Below are 15,162 nucleotides of genomic sequence, written 5' to 3'. Positions count from 1 at the left end.
GTCGTATCCTACCATCCCTCCTGATAGGGACGACAAGCGTTTTGATGCCTAGGCGAAGAAAGTGTTTTCTTCAGGGGTTATGGCTCCTCAGGCGGCCAACTCCGTATGTGCCTTGTCGCGTTTCACGCACACTCTGTGGAACTGTATTTCCTTAGCGGCTGAACATATTCCCGAAGGGGACGAACAGGATGGTTGTCTTGCTATTATTCAGGATGGCAAGGATGCCATGTGTGAGTCCGTTCAGTCGGGGTTGGACATGGCAGACTGTGTCAGCCGGTCGATGGCGGCGAGCACCGTAATACGCAGGTTTGCGTGGTTGAGGAAGTCGGGGTTTGCTCCTGATATGCAAGCCAGGCTCCTTAATATGCCCTTTGATGGTGGCAGCAAGGCTGACGAGAGCCTTGAGAGGTTGCAGACCACCAAAGCTGCAGCGAAGTCGTTGGGCGCTGCAGTCCGCCAACCTCCGCCTTTACATCCTAGGGGACAGCAATGGAGGGGAGGTTCTTTTCGTTATTACTCATCCTTTAGTAAAGCGAGAGGAGCTGCAAGTCAAAGGGGCAACTGTAGGAGTGTCCGAGGTGGAAAACAAGGTACTCGAGGTGCCAAGGCCGCGCGAGCAGTTGCCTCTTTGCCCTCAGGCAATGCCGCAGCTGCTTCAGCTCAGTCATGAGGCCATGTCCCATGGTTCGCCTGTTGGGGGTAGGCTGGCGCAGCATCTTGTAGAGTGGTGTGCCATTACTTCAGATGTGTGGGTTCTGGAGATCATAGCCCACGGCTACTGTCTTCCTTTCCGGCAGAGGCCTCACGACAATCCACATGGGAATCTCTCTTTGAAGAGTCCTGATCCGTTCCTTGCGCAGGAAATTCAATCCCTGCTGGAGAATGGCGCCATAGAACTGGAGCCTGTAGCGGAGAACAAGGGATGGTATTCCCCTTATTTTTTGATTTCGAAGAAAGACGGGGGATTGAGACCCATCATGGACTTGCGCGGTTTGAACAAACTCCTCAGGAAGGACAAGTGTAACGCTCACCTGACTCCCACGGGGGCGCTGGCCTGGTTCGCGCTGCTGTGACCTCGTCTAAGGTGATCAGGTAAGTCTTTAATGAGTGTTTTGGTAATGTCTTTTCATTCACTCATTAACGCTGATGTCTTTTTCCCCTTAGGGGCCGGGGTCCGAAAATGCCTGGATGCGGCGCGGACCCGAAATGAAAAGGGAATGACCCAAAAGGTAAGTCTTGACATGGAGTTTTAGCTTCCCTTTTCTCTTCTTTCTCTCACCTTCGTTCTTGTCTTTTTCTCCCTAGGCGCGGGGGCGCGACTGCGAATCCGGATGGTCGCTGCTGAACATGGAGGCGCCCTGTAAAGGTGAGTAGAATGCGGCGCTGCAGCGATCGATGCGATGTGCTTTTAAAAATAAATGTCTTCCTTTTCAGGATTGTCGGCGAAATGTCTCTGGGATGCAGATTTAGCAGGTGAGGCCTTTTCCTTCTTCTGTTCTCTTGTTCCCTTCCTTTGCAGGTGATTCAGGATGCTGGCAGGTGTGGCAGAAGTCAAGATGCAGGAGCAGACACGGTGAGCGTCCAGCTGCTAGATGCAGAACAACGCGAAGCACGTGTGGCTGATCGGGTGTGGTTTAAATAGCCTTGGAAGAAGTTCCCAGAATGTGTCCTTCCTCCAATCAGGTATGTATCCTTCCCCGACCACGCCCGGGTGGTAAATGAGTCCCACAGGTAAAGTAGTTCCTTTCAGGCCTCAAGGAGGCCTGGGTTCTGCAGCATGGTCTGCATCAGGTAAGTGCACCCAAACAGTTTCATAATGAGCCTGGCGCCTATGGCGCCAGGACTGACGTTTTCTATGAGCCTGGCGCCATAGGCGCCAGGACGCTGTCCAAAGGGCCCCTATAAGGGGTTGCTGGGACCTTTCCCGGGGACTTGATGTCCGCTTTCGGGGACGCAGGGCCTGAGCCGGCTCCCCGGGAGCGGGCATCGTGACAACAAGTTCAAGATGGTTACTCTCTCAAGTCCTCCAGGCCCTTCAACTTCAGGACTGGTTGGTGTCTCTCAACCTCAAGGACGCTTATTTTTATGTGCCGCTCCATCCCAAGCACAAGAAGGTTTGCGGTTGGCGACTCGCACTTTCAGTTTCGGGTCCTGCCGTTCGGATTGACCTCCGCCCCGAGGGTTTTCACAAAGCTCATGGTGGTGGTGGCAGTGTATTTCAGGAAAGGGGGGATTCACGTCTACCCCTACCTGGACGATTGGTTGATCAGGGCGCGCTCTCCCGAGCAAGTCCTGGGTCATCTGTCCGTCACCTGCCACTCACTCCACAGGCTGGGCTTCTCCCTCAACTTAAAGAAGTCCCACTTGACGCCAACTCAGAGGCTCCAGTACATCGGAGCAGTGCTCGACACGTCCCTGGGGCAGTGTTTTCCTCCCCAGGTGAGGGCTCATCACATTCAGCAGATGGTGCACAAGTTCCAACCTGCCCAGAGTCTCCCTGCGTTCGAGTTCTTGAGATTGCTCGGCCTCATGGCATCCTGCATTCTTCTGGTGCCAGAGGCCAGGTTGCGGATGAGATCTTTGCAATGGGCACTCAAGCTCCAGTGGTCTCAGTCCTGCGGCAGGATGTCGGACCCTGTTCAGGTGCTGCCCTCGGTCGCCCAGGACCTTCTGTGGTGGGCCGTCGAAGGCAATCTGATGAAGGGGGCTCCATTTTGGCTACCGTGGCCAGAGGTGACGATCATGATGGACGCATCCCTCACGGGATGGGGAGCTCATGCCAATGAGTTGACAGTCAGCGGTCGTTGGTCTCCGACTGTGCGAGGAAAGAATGTCCTGATTCTGACAGACAATACAATGGCCATGCACTACCTCAACAAAAAGGGGGGGGCAGGGTCACTTTCTCTGTGCCGGGAGGCGGTGCAGCTCTGGTTCTGGCCAATCCAGCAGGAAGTTTCGATCTTGGCAGTTCATCTGGCCGGAGACGAAAACGAAACAGCGGATGCTCTGAGCAGGCAGAGTGCACTCTCTCACGAGTGGGTGTTGGCTCAGGAGATTCTCCTGGAGATCTTCGCCCTTTGGGAGACCCCTCAAGTGGATCTCTTTGCCCCCAGTGTCAACCGGAAGTGCGAAAGGTTCTGCTCGCAGGAATTTCCTCCAAGAGGAGCCTTAGGGGACGCGTTCGTGGTGGAGTGGTCATTCCCACTGCTGTACGCGTTTCCTCCAGTCCCCGTCATTCTGCAAGTGCTGCGGAGGTTACGGAGTTTCGGTTCCTGGATGATCCTCATTGCTCTGGCATGGGCCCCGAGGACGTGGTACCCCGACCTTCAGGACTTGTCCATCTGCCTTCCACGTCGTCTTCCCTACCGAGACGATCTGCTCTCACAGGAGGGGGTCAGGTTCTCCACCCAGAGGTCAGATCCCTCAACCTTCACGCTTGGTTTCTGAAAGGTTGAGGTATAAGGATTGGGACCTCCCTGAAGACGTGATGGAGGTGTTGCTTTCAGCCAGGATTCCCGCAACTAAGTCCCTGTACCGTTGCTGTTGGCTAAAGTTCTGCGACTGGTGCAGGGTTAAGAATGTGGATCCTTTTGCATGTGACATTCCTGTAGTTCTCTTTTTTGCTTTCTTTAGCTTGCAAGTGGGTACGGTTAAAGGTTACCTGGCAGCGCTGTCCATATTTAAGCGCTCGTCTGAAGAGTGTTCTTATTTTGAAATTCCTTTAATTTCTCAGTTTCTAAAAGGGCTCACTAATGTGTTCCCTCCGTCACCTTTCCAGGTTGGGAATTGAACCATGTTCTCAAGTTTCTGATGGGTGCTCCGTTTGCGCCTTTGCATTCATGCCCTTTGAGACTGTTAACTCTTAAAACTGTATTTTTGGTTGCGGTCACTTCTGCTCGCAGAGTGAGTTACAGGCACTTTCAGTTAAGCCACCCTTCACTGCATTTCAGAAGGACAGGGTTGTCCTTGGAGTTCGTCCTTCCTTTCTTCCGAAGGTGGTGTCGGAATTTCATTTAGGCCAGAAGGTTATTCTTCCGGCATTTTATCCTCCTCCGCATCCTGGTAAGGAAGAGGAGAGGCTCCATAGGCTCGATCCTAGGAGAGATTTAAGCTTTTATATTTCACGCATGTCCCGGGTCAGAGTGGACGATCAACTCTTCATTGGTTACGCTGGCTTACGGGCCCATTCTACCAGGGGTATTACTGCCTCTACTGCCCTACAGAGTGGTGTTCCTATTCGTAACATCTGTGATGCAGCCACCTGGGCTTCGGTCCATACTTTTGTTCGTCACTACTCCCTCGATTCTATCCGCGGGCAGGATCTGGACTTTGGCAAGGCGGTCCTTTACTCTGCAATTTGATTGGGCTTTCTAAATTTCTGCATTGTAAATTCTTTTCCCACCTCCTTGCGTTTGTACTTCTTTGGGAGTCTGTCATAGATATGGAATATGTCGGAGGATCCAATCCCCTCGAAGAACAAGTTACTTTCTTACCTGGTAACGTTCTTTCGATGGGATGGTCCGACGACGTATTCCGTATCGCTCCCTCCCTGCCTTCCCCGCTACAGAATTTGTTATGCGATTGCAGCTTACGTTTCCGCAAGGCTTTGTGTGGTCAGACTGGCAGAAGCCTGGTGCCAGACGTTCTGGGAAAAAACTACAACTGAGGCTACGTGCGTCCTACTTATAACAGCCAGTGACGTCGGCCGTCGGAGAAGGTCCTCGAGGGCGGCGTATCGACGTCATCGACACAGGACGCAGACGCCGAAAGATTTTCCGAAGCAGCACAGCTGTGGTGATTACTGTCATAGATATGGAATACGTCGTCGGATCATCCCATCGAAAGAACGTTACCAGGTAAGAGAGTAACTTGTTCTTCTAATGTAGCCCGAATTGTTACAGATTTGGTGGTTGCTGAAGAAAATGGGTTCTCCAGCATGGGGTCTGGCATGGATTCACATGCTCATGAATATTCCCTGTCGTCAGGCTGGGAATCCTCAGTAAAGAAAAAATCTGTTTCAATTTCACTTCTGAACTGTATTTCTCCTAACAACCAATCACTGGTCTCTGGGTCATACTGCCAATGACTGCCCTCTACCTAAGCCCCTCCTCTGGCAGCCATCTTCAGATGTTTACTGCACGTTCACGTTTTGGGAGTCCTCGTGCTATAGCTCTCGAGCTTTTACTGTGGTTTGTGATTTTTCAAAGCCAGACGCATGTGGAGGACGATTGCGTGGCTTGTCGGGAGATGGTGCCGCGCACGCTCCCGACCGACGTGAGTGCCTCAACGAGTAGCTGAAGGCCACTGCTCTGGGTGAGTCCCGGCAGCATGCCTCCCCTGCCCAGAAGAAGACAGCAGAGCGATCTTCTAAGACCTTTGAAAGGCGCCCCTCCCGCGGGGGCCCAACCTAAGGCTAAGCCCCGCGAGTACACTGTCTCCGGGAGCGCCATTGCAACGGGCTCCTCGGGCGATTTCAGTGTCTCCAGCACTTTCGACCACGAGCCAATGCTCAAGTTCTTCAAAGAAGAGGAAGTTGGACCATCCGGATAAGCTTTTGGAGAAGACCCAGCCCAGCCCGACGAAGAAGGCCAAAGGGGAGCAGGGACTCGACCCTCCCCCAAAGGTGAAGGCCGCAGACCTGGCCAGGTCCGCGAAGCCCCAGGTGCATCAGACGAAGGCCCACACTTCCATCGAAGTAGTAGCGGCGTCCCTCGCAAAGGCCGCTGGGGTGGATTCACAGGTCACGCCCCCAAAGGCGAGAGTATCCCTACCTGCCAGGAGGGGGGAGTCCTTCCAGCCCATCGAAAGGACTCTGGAGACGTTGATGCCCATCATTTAACCGAAACCGTCTCCCTTGGTCGCAGAGAAGGGGGGGTGCAGGGTAGTCCTCCAGGGCACAGACATTTCCTCAGAGGAAGAGCTCACCAGCCTCCCAGTCCTCCAGGAAGGGAGATGCGTCGAGAGTAGGCCCTACGTCCGGGCGCCCGGGTGTCGACGAATGTGACAACAACGACAAGGAGACCGACGAGCAGCAACAGGGCGGTGACGACGGTACAGACCAGCATGAACTGCAAACGCCCCGGTCCCCTTCGCCTCCACCCCAGCAGCCTCCTGAGGATATCTCAGTGGACATTCTAACAGCTCTGCATACCCTCTCCTCGGAAATCCCGACAAGGATGCCCCTTGCGGCGGCGGCCCCACCCGTGGCACCAATGCCATCGGAGCAACCAACACCCAAGAGAAGGAGAGTTCACCTCCTCTGCCTTTTCACCCCTCGCCTCACGCCCCGAGGAATGACACAGAACCAGACACAGTGACGTTGGGGACTGACACGGACGAACAATGGCAGCCTGGGGGATCTCCCTTCTCCGTCGGTCAGATCGTCACCGCCCAACGAGATTGGCTCATTCCACGCCATGATCTCCAGGGCCTCAGCTGTTCCAGCTCATTCCGGAGGAGAAGAAGAAAGGGGGTTTCCTTTACCAGCGCCGGGAGGCAAAGAAGACCGTTATTGGATGACATTTGGGACGAGGGGTTGTCCCTCATGAAGAACCCTTTTGTCGGCTCTGGCGAAGAGGGATCGCTATGAGAAGAAATAGAGTGCAGGACTCTGCGCCCAAGTGCTTACGCTCCTCGGGCTCATCCTCGTCGGCGCCCCCCCCCTCCCCCGGACGGTGAGGGTAAGAAGTTGGATGCCATGGGGCAAAGAGTGAACACGTAGGCGGCGACGACCGTCAAGGGCGCTAACGCCCTCGCCATCGTGGCACGTTACGACAGGGAACTTTGGTTAATGATGGGCCCCCTCCTGGATTTCCTTCCCGATGACAAGAGGGCTGAAGCATTGGAGATTCTACAGGAAGGTGAGCTGGCTTCAGACCACGCCATTACAGTGGCCACGGACATTGCCGATACGGGATTCTGCCAAATGGGCAATGGCGTCTGCCTTCGTCGGCGAGGCTGGCTGAGGGACACTAATATCTGCCAGGATGTACAGTTGAGGGTGTTGAACATGCCCTTCAGGGATAATTTGTTTGGAAAGACTGTGGACGAGTCTCTCCAGGCCATCAAAGCGGACACTCAGATGGCTCGTGCTTTAGGCACGCTTCAACGACAACGGCCGTCCTTTCGGACTTCTGGAGGGAAATCCTAAAGTTTCTCTAAAGGATTTGGAGGAGGTGCCTCGTCCTACCGTCAGCCCTCCCGCTCATCGGACCAGGAGATGGGTGTCGTTGTCACCAAGGCCCCCAAGGTGGCGCTTTGACATCGAACAAGATTCAACCGGCCGTGGAGTCGGGCCCCTACCCGTGCACCCCGGTAGGAGTCCGGCTGGTGAACTGTGTCAGCGTGTGGAAGACCATCTCCACCGACCGTTGGGTGCTGGTTGCTCTCGCCCACGGACACACCCTAGAGCTCCAACGGAAGTGTCCACGGATATCACCAGTGGCCCGTCAGAAAAACCACGTCCCTCAGCTGCTGCTGGAGGTACGGGCCATGTTAAGAAAGGGGGTGATTGAGCTCGTCCCAAAGAGGCGCCGCAGTGTACTCTCGTTATTTCCTTGTCAGAGACCAGCGGTTGGAGACCCATTCTGGACCTCTGCCGTCTGAACAAATACATCAAGTCCCAAATGTTTTGGATGGTGACTCTTCAGCTTGTGCTAGGACAGCTGGAAGAGGGGGATTTTCTATCGTCGCTGGACTTGGAAGATACCTATTTTCACATCCCCATACACAAGCAAGTACTTACGCTTTGTGGTTCAAGGACAACATTACCAGTTCAAGGCCCTTCCCTTCGGGTTGAAGTGGCGCCACAAGTGTTTACCAATTGCCTGGCCCTTGTGGCGGCGCAACTGCGTCTACGTGGGAGCCACGTGCACCCATACCTGGACCCCTAGCTCATCTGGGCGAACTCAAAGGACATTGCCGTCGTCCACATGTTGAAGACAGTCCATCTCCTGACGGACCTGGGGTTCTCGCTAAACTTTGCAAAGTCCTGCTTGACTCCATCGCAGGACGCACTGTTTCTGGGAGCCCGACTGAACACAGTGTTGTGCCTGGCGTCTCCATCGGAGGAGAGGATCATGCCCATCTTGGGCAAGGTACAACGGCTGTTGGCCCTGAAGGTGGCAAGGGTGAGGTCAATTAAGTCCCTACTCGGCATGATGTCTTCATGCATATACCTCATTCGGCTGTGCAGGCTACGGATGCGCCCGCTGCAGGAGTGCCTAGACGCCCGTTGGATACAAGTGGCGGGGAGCTTCGAGGACAAGATCACACTCAACGAGAGTTTCCGTCGAGCGATTGGTGGCGGGGAGGGCGCGCACATCTGTCCGCAGATGCGGATTTCCAGACCCCACCTCATCAGGAAACGGTCACGACGGACACCGCCCTGGAAGGATCGGGACTGCACTCCGGAAGTCTTCATGCAAGAGGCCTGTGGCTACCGGAGGAGAAGTCGTTGCACATCAACGTGTTGGAGCTGCAGGCAGTGTTTTGGGCCCTGTTAGGCAGAATCCTGTGCAGTTCCCTTAGGGAGCACTACAGAAGATTAGGACTACAGGTATATGCGATAAATCCCCTTTGGTATCAATCTGTACCAGAAAGATTTATTTGGTAGCTGTGGCTGAGCAGTCAAACTTATCTCAAGAGGGAGATGAGCAGTATTCAGTGTTTACACAATAGGGCTACTGTACAATGGAACAAGGAAACACTGACCAAAGCTTTGTATCAAAAAGAATATATATATTTATTTTACACACTCTTAAATCTGCACACAAGTCCCTACTATTAAAGCAAGTTAAAACAGTCAAGAAAGTGTACACAACTCCCTATTTAAATTGTAGACAAGTTTGAGCAAGAGTGAAAACTGAGCAAAACGGCACAGTGTAGACCAAGCAGAAATGGCATTCTAACAATTTCTTCAGAGGGAGGGAAAGGACAAGTTATACGGGGTTAGGCCCTTCAACACACTAGCAACACTTACCAAATAGCTTGTGAACAAGTTAAGCAAGGCAGTACTTTAGGATAAGCAGTACTTAGGTGAAAACCGAGCAAAATGGCACTTCAGCAATATTTGAAAGGGAAGGAAGGGTGGTTATAAGAGTTTAGATGCACCAACACATTTCTTTGTGAGAAGCAATCTAGAGAAGGCAGTTGTAACAGATTTAGCCAAAGTCAATAGGCCTGTGCCAGAGTTAGTGGTGCAAGACAAAAGTGTCCAGGATCAAACTATCTAGTAGCTGCAGTCAAGTCTTTGCTTAACGTTGAAAAAGGAGAGTGCAGAAGGTAAAAGATAATGTTAGATGACAGGGACGGCCAACCCAAGAGGTAAGTAAAGGATTTAAAACACCTTTAGCAGTACCCCGCGAAACGGGAGGCCTGGCGGAACAATGTACCTTTAAAGGTAGAAGAGGCTCCTGTGGTGGCGGTAGTTCCTGGCAGTTCCTGCAGTTCGGGATATCCAGCAGATGAAGAGAGGCTCTCGTCGTGAAGGAAGGTTCGAGTCACTGCACTGCCCAGGGAAGAAGCCAGCAGCAGTGTTGCCAGAAACAAATAAAAGGTACTCTCCTTTAAATTGCGCTCGTGGTGGACGGGTGCCTGGCTATCTGGTCTCCGAGTGTCTGGCACTGGCGATTCGACCAAGGCAGGTCCTGAAAGGCGATTGGCAAACTGGTTGGTCCCACCAGCTCAAGGGAAGAAGGCTCTTGCAGGTGAAGATCTTCTCTCGTCATGTGGAGAAAAGTGGTGAGGTGATGCAGCAAGGCTTCACCGGTGGTTCAGTTGTTGCAGATTTCTTTGGCTTCTCTCCTCTTCGGCTTCTTAGTTCCAGTGGCAATGTCTTTCTCTTCCAGTCCTCAGGACCCTGCTTTTATACAAAAAGACCCCCATTCATACAGCCTAGCTGTCACTCACACAGTGGAGTGGTCATCCTGGCGGGAGACCCTCCAGCCTATCAGGGCAGACTGCGACTTGGGTTGCTTAGGCAACCCTGTCCAGGGTGCCTATTCCCCCCTCCCACACATCCTGTCTACCCCAGACTCAGTGGCGCTGAAAGGAGGGCTTCTGTGCAGAACCCCGCCAAAAGGACGAACAAAGGATCCCCGACCTGGGTTAGGATCTCCGAGAAAGACACGAGAAAGAGTTATTATTAAAGTTCTAGCAAATAAAACCTACCGGAGTAAAGTTAATATAAAAATAAACCGGCGGTATGTTAGAGGCTGTCAATAAAATTGGTAGCCTCAAACAATGGGAAAATCCCATAGGGAAATATTCGCGGTCGAATATTTACGGTAGTAACCACTGCCACCAGCCAGAAACTTTTGAGAGGGACTGTACGGTACCCTATAGAAAATGAACACCAGGGAAAAATAATTAACCCTTCCCAGTACTTCCATAGTAAGATGGGTTGTACTGGTTTAGTTCATGAATATTGACTAGTAAAGTCAATGGGGACTTTACATGCCCTGAGAGACAGTAGTCAGTCCCAGGGTATGGAGTCTATGTTTGGGGATCACTGTGACACCCCTATGGTACTGCACTGAGGGAGCTGTGTACCATACCTGTTAAAAAGATGATACCTATGAGGGTGAGAAAAACCCCATAGACAATAAGCACCAAAATAGCCTAAAACTCACATAGCAATATGCCTAAGAGTGGAAAAAGAGTCTCACTCTTAGCAGGAGTAATAAAATAAACCCCTCAAATCCAGCAAAGCTGTTGGGGGACTCTATAGGTAAGGGAAATTAGCCTTAGAAGAGAATTCTCCCTAACAGGCCCTCAAGTCCTTCCATCCATCCCTCAAGGGCAAGGTGGTGCCGGTCTTCATGGAATACACCACCACGATGTTCTACATCCGGAAGCAGGGGGGCACCAGATCCCCAGCGCTCTGCAAAGAAGCACAGGACCTATGGCACTGGGCCATGGGCCAGGGATATTCCTCATCACGTTTCATCTGGCGGGAGTGAAGAACATCATCGCCGACTCCCTCAGCAGGTAGCTGCGCTCGTGCCACGAGTGGGAGCTTCGGCAGGTTCAATTGGATCTTCTGTGCCGACGATGGGCAATCACCATATCGATCTATCTGCGATGGCGACAAACACCAAGTGCCGGAGGTTCACCAGCAGGTTTCCCCAGCCGGGGCGCATGGGGGATGCATTTTCTTTCCCCTGGGACGGCCTGTTTCGCTATGCGTTCTGCTGTTGTTTCTGCGACTCATCAACTCAGTTGGTCCCGGTGCAGGATGATCCTCGTCGCACCGGCGTGGCTGAGACAGATGTGGTACCCGGACCTTCTGGACATGTCAGCGTCCCATCCAGTCAAGCTACCGGCTGTCGCAGATCTTCTCGCCAGGCAAGGAGGCGCGATTCCGCACCACAAACCAGGATTTCTGAACCTGAAGGCCTGGCTCCTGCAGCACTAGAGTTTGGAGCCTACGATCTCCCCGCAGATTCTAAGGAGGTGCTCGCCAAGGCCAGAGCTCATCTACTCTCAAATGCTACGGGCAGAAGTGGAGGAGGTTTGCCGTTTGGTGCCATACCTAGAAGATCGACTAGTCACTGCTCTGTAGGTGCTTCCGTATATGTTGTCATTGGCCAAGGCAAGACTGGCCCATGCTTCCATCAAGGTTCATCTGGAGGTTATTTCTCGCTACACCAGATCTCCTGGACGATCATCCTTATGGTCGCATTGTTTGGTCAAGGAGTTCGTCAAAGGACTATTTCGCTCGTTCCTGCCGGTGAATGCTCCGGCCCCGGCGTTGGAGCTTAATGTGGTGCTTACTAGGCTCATGGGTCCCCCCGTTCGAGCCTATGCATTCGGCACCACTGAAGTTTTTGTTGTGGAAAACAGCTTTTCTTCAGGCCATCACCTCTGCACGACGAGTGGGAGAGATCCAGGCCCCCTCTTGTAAACCACCTTTTTTGACATTCCACAAGACGAGGGTGGTGCTGCGGATGCACCCCTCCTTCATGCCCAAGGTGCCGTCGGACTTTCATCTAAACGAGCCCTTGGTGTTACCTGTATTCTTCCTACTGCCTTTGTCTTCGGCTTAGAGGACTTTGCACTCGTTGTATGTGTCTAGAGTGCTTAAGTTCTACGTGGACCGCACAGAGTTTCCGGAAGACATTGTAACTTTTTGTGAACTTTGGCCCTGTGAACCATGGGAATGCCCTCTCCAAGGCTTCCATTTCCAGGTGGCTCTCCGGTTGCATCACCCGTTGTCACCGGTTGGCAAACCGACCGTTGCCTGGCCGTCCGAGAACCCACTTGACCAGAGCGATCGCTGCAACTACGGCGTTCCTGTCTGGTGTACCCCTGCTTGACATCTGCAGGGCTGCTACGTGGAGGTCGACGTACACCTTCACGAAGTTCTACTGCGTCGACAGGGATTCCAGGGAGGTTTCCAGAGTCAGCTAAGCAGTGCTGCGCAACCTGTTCGCTTGAAGGTGAGCCTGGTGAGGAGGTAAGAGATGCTTAATGGTGTGATTCTTAATTTTGAGCCTTGCCACCTCCCCGGGGTTGTGCATGTGTGTACTGTTATGTATTTTTAATTCATGAGCATGTGAATCCATGCCAGACCCCATGCTGGAGAAGGAACAAGTTACTTACCTGTATCTGTCGTTCTCCAGCACAGGTCTCGTATGGATTCACATGCGAACCCTCCCGCCTACCCCTCTGCGGCTCTTCTCGTGGTCCTACTGCCACTTTACATGCTACCAAAAACGAAGATGGCTGCCAGAGGAAGGCTTAGGTAGAGGGCAGTCATTGGCTGAGGGCAGTATGACCCAGAGACCAGTGATTGGTTGTTAGGAGAAAGACAGTTCAGAAGTGAAACTGAAACTGACGACAGAGTATTCATGAGCATTTGAATCCATGCCAGACCCATGCTGGAGAACAACAGTTACAGGTAAGCATCTTGTTCCTTCATTCCAAGGCTCAGTATTACCAAACACACGAAATAAGCCTAAGATCTGATCGTTATAGCTGCTTCAAGAGATATCCCAGGTGACCTTTAACTTCTTGGCTGCAGAGGAAGGGTTTCATAGAATGTTTTGGACATTTATGCAAGCAGTGGTAAGAATGACATTTCCAGCAGAGTTTTATCTGGCTTTTTAGTGCTTTGTCTGAGGCCCCTGGAGCTAAAGTTGGTATAGATTGTGATTTGTGCAAGACATGATTATTATTACGAAGACGTCTCCTTTCAACACTCTTATTGTCCTATATGTGGAACGACTTGCAGCTCTAATCAGAAACAGTCCACATATTACGCCTTGTATCCCAGTACATTTCAGAGATTTTAAACTGATATTGAATGCAGATGATAAATTGGTTACATCAGAGCTGCCTCAATCCTTCTCTGCAATATATTAGATTGTCAACAATATTCGGCTACACGTGTATAAATAATAATCAACTAATGCCCTGGAATCTGGATGATGATGATATAGCACTTTAAACCGAGATTACTTATCTACAGGTAGACATATAGGACTGTTCATCAGATAACTAGACAAGTGAAGGCATATTAAATGTTCTCTATTTGTATGCTGTGACAAAAAACGGTTTTAAAAAATAAGTATGATGTACATTGGGTGTCCGCTGACCCAACACATCCTGCTTCACTGAACAGAAAAAAAGCTGTTACTAGTGCACAGAGCAAAGGACGAAGCTATTTGATTTTGAATGTTTCTCTTGTTGTTTTTCTGATCTTCTCTTCCGCTCTCTTCTGTTCACAGGTGGTGCAGATTATGATTGGGATCATTAATATTTTCTTAGGTGGTGTTCTGTGTGCCGTGGTATATCCACCCGTTGCTTTTATGAGTGGTGTCGTATTTTGGGGTGGCATAGTTGTAAGTATGTCTCTTTAAATCATTTAAGTAAATCATTAAAGAAGGAATTACTTTTTATGAACAATTGTCCTTTTTCCTTTGTCTCTATCTCTATTTGCACAGCGTATTTCTTTTGCATTAGTTAGGTAAAAAATAATGAAAAAGCTGAATCAAAGGATAACTGATTGTTCTTCCAACTAAAAGATTAAAAATGCTATCCTGTCCTCATATCGCTCAACAAAACAGGTGATGGTTGGAAGGTTCAGAATTAATCTTTATCTCTCGCTTCACTCTGGCCACCCCTTCAGACCATCGTTCTTCAGCATGCCAAACCATTACAGAAAGGGGAAAGATCAGTTTCAAATCAGGTTTGGTTCCACCCCAAAGGGGCAGTCCAGCCTGAACTTTCTGATCACATATCTTCTACACCCGACCACAAGCAACTCTAGACCTGTTTATAGACCTGTTTCGGCCTCATTGGCATCATCAGTGAGGTGTAGCTTGTGTCTCCATGTCTGGGTATACCCGTCCCACTCTGACAATAGCACAAAAAATAGGTTATGGCTGAACGTTTTAGAATTCATCTTTTCTTCTGGCATCCCTCTGGGCCACCCTCGAGACCATCATTCTTCAACCTGCCAAGCCATTACAGAAAAGAGAAAAACCATATGCAAATGAGGCGTGGTCCCACCCGAAAAGAGGCAGTCCAGCCCAAACTGCTTGGCCACAGACCGCAAACAACCCCAGATATGTTTTTGCCTCATTAGTATTAGTCATCATCAGTGAGGTATAGCCTGGGTCTCTAGGCCCAACAGGCTTGGAATCCACATCTTGGCCGAGCTGTCCCACTTAGGTTGACTATCCTGTCCTCATATGATCACGAAAATGTGAAACTCTGCATACCGAATAGAAACATTAGTCTGCATTGAGCATCAATTGACATAAACATGCATATAAAAGGTTGTGTTAAAAAATTACATATTCCAATTGGTTTTCCAGACTAACTAGTTGTGAAATCCTACCCAGACAGATTGTTGGGAAGGGGGCAACCCCGTCCCACCCCCCTAGGAGCTTTAGAGTGAGGCGAGATGCATTAGAAGCACTGTGATGGGCCGGTGGGGAGGCGGTGAAATCAATATTTCTCCAGCATTGGATCTTTCATGGATTCACATGCTTAGAATATTCCCCGTTGTCAGACTGGGAACCCTCGGTACACATATATAGTCGTTTCCTATAGGAAAAAACTTCCGACACTTGTGTGTCCTATCCACATCTACGTCCTCTCCGGGGCCGTCCACGCAAGCCCCGTTGGACGTAATGGTATAAAAGGCCCCGCCCC

At 51.2% G+C, this 15,162-nt stretch overlaps 1 protein-coding gene across 3 annotated transcripts in view; it reads left to right on the top strand.

The window, feature by feature from the left end:
• The window catches only part of LOC138497707 (membrane-spanning 4-domains subfamily A member 4D-like), a 780,628-nt gene that overhangs the window by 334,698 nt on the left and 430,768 nt on the right, over nt 1-15,162 (top strand). For all 3 annotated transcript variants that reach the window (XM_069621331.1, XM_069621330.1, XM_069621332.1), the window contains exon 3: nt 13,731-13,844. In XM_069621331.1, the coding sequence (XP_069477432.1) occupies nt 13,731-13,844 (114 nt within the window). The remainder of the gene's footprint in view (nt 1-13,730; nt 13,845-15,162) is intronic.

This window comes from Ambystoma mexicanum, chromosome 5q (assembly GCF_040938575.1).
Source record: "Ambystoma mexicanum isolate Mex_15411 chromosome 5q, UKY_AmexF1_1, whole genome shotgun sequence".
In the NCBI taxonomy this organism is placed as follows: domain Eukaryota; kingdom Metazoa; phylum Chordata; class Amphibia; order Caudata; family Ambystomatidae; genus Ambystoma; species Ambystoma mexicanum.
This window is presented reverse-complemented; position numbering and strand designations above follow the sequence as displayed.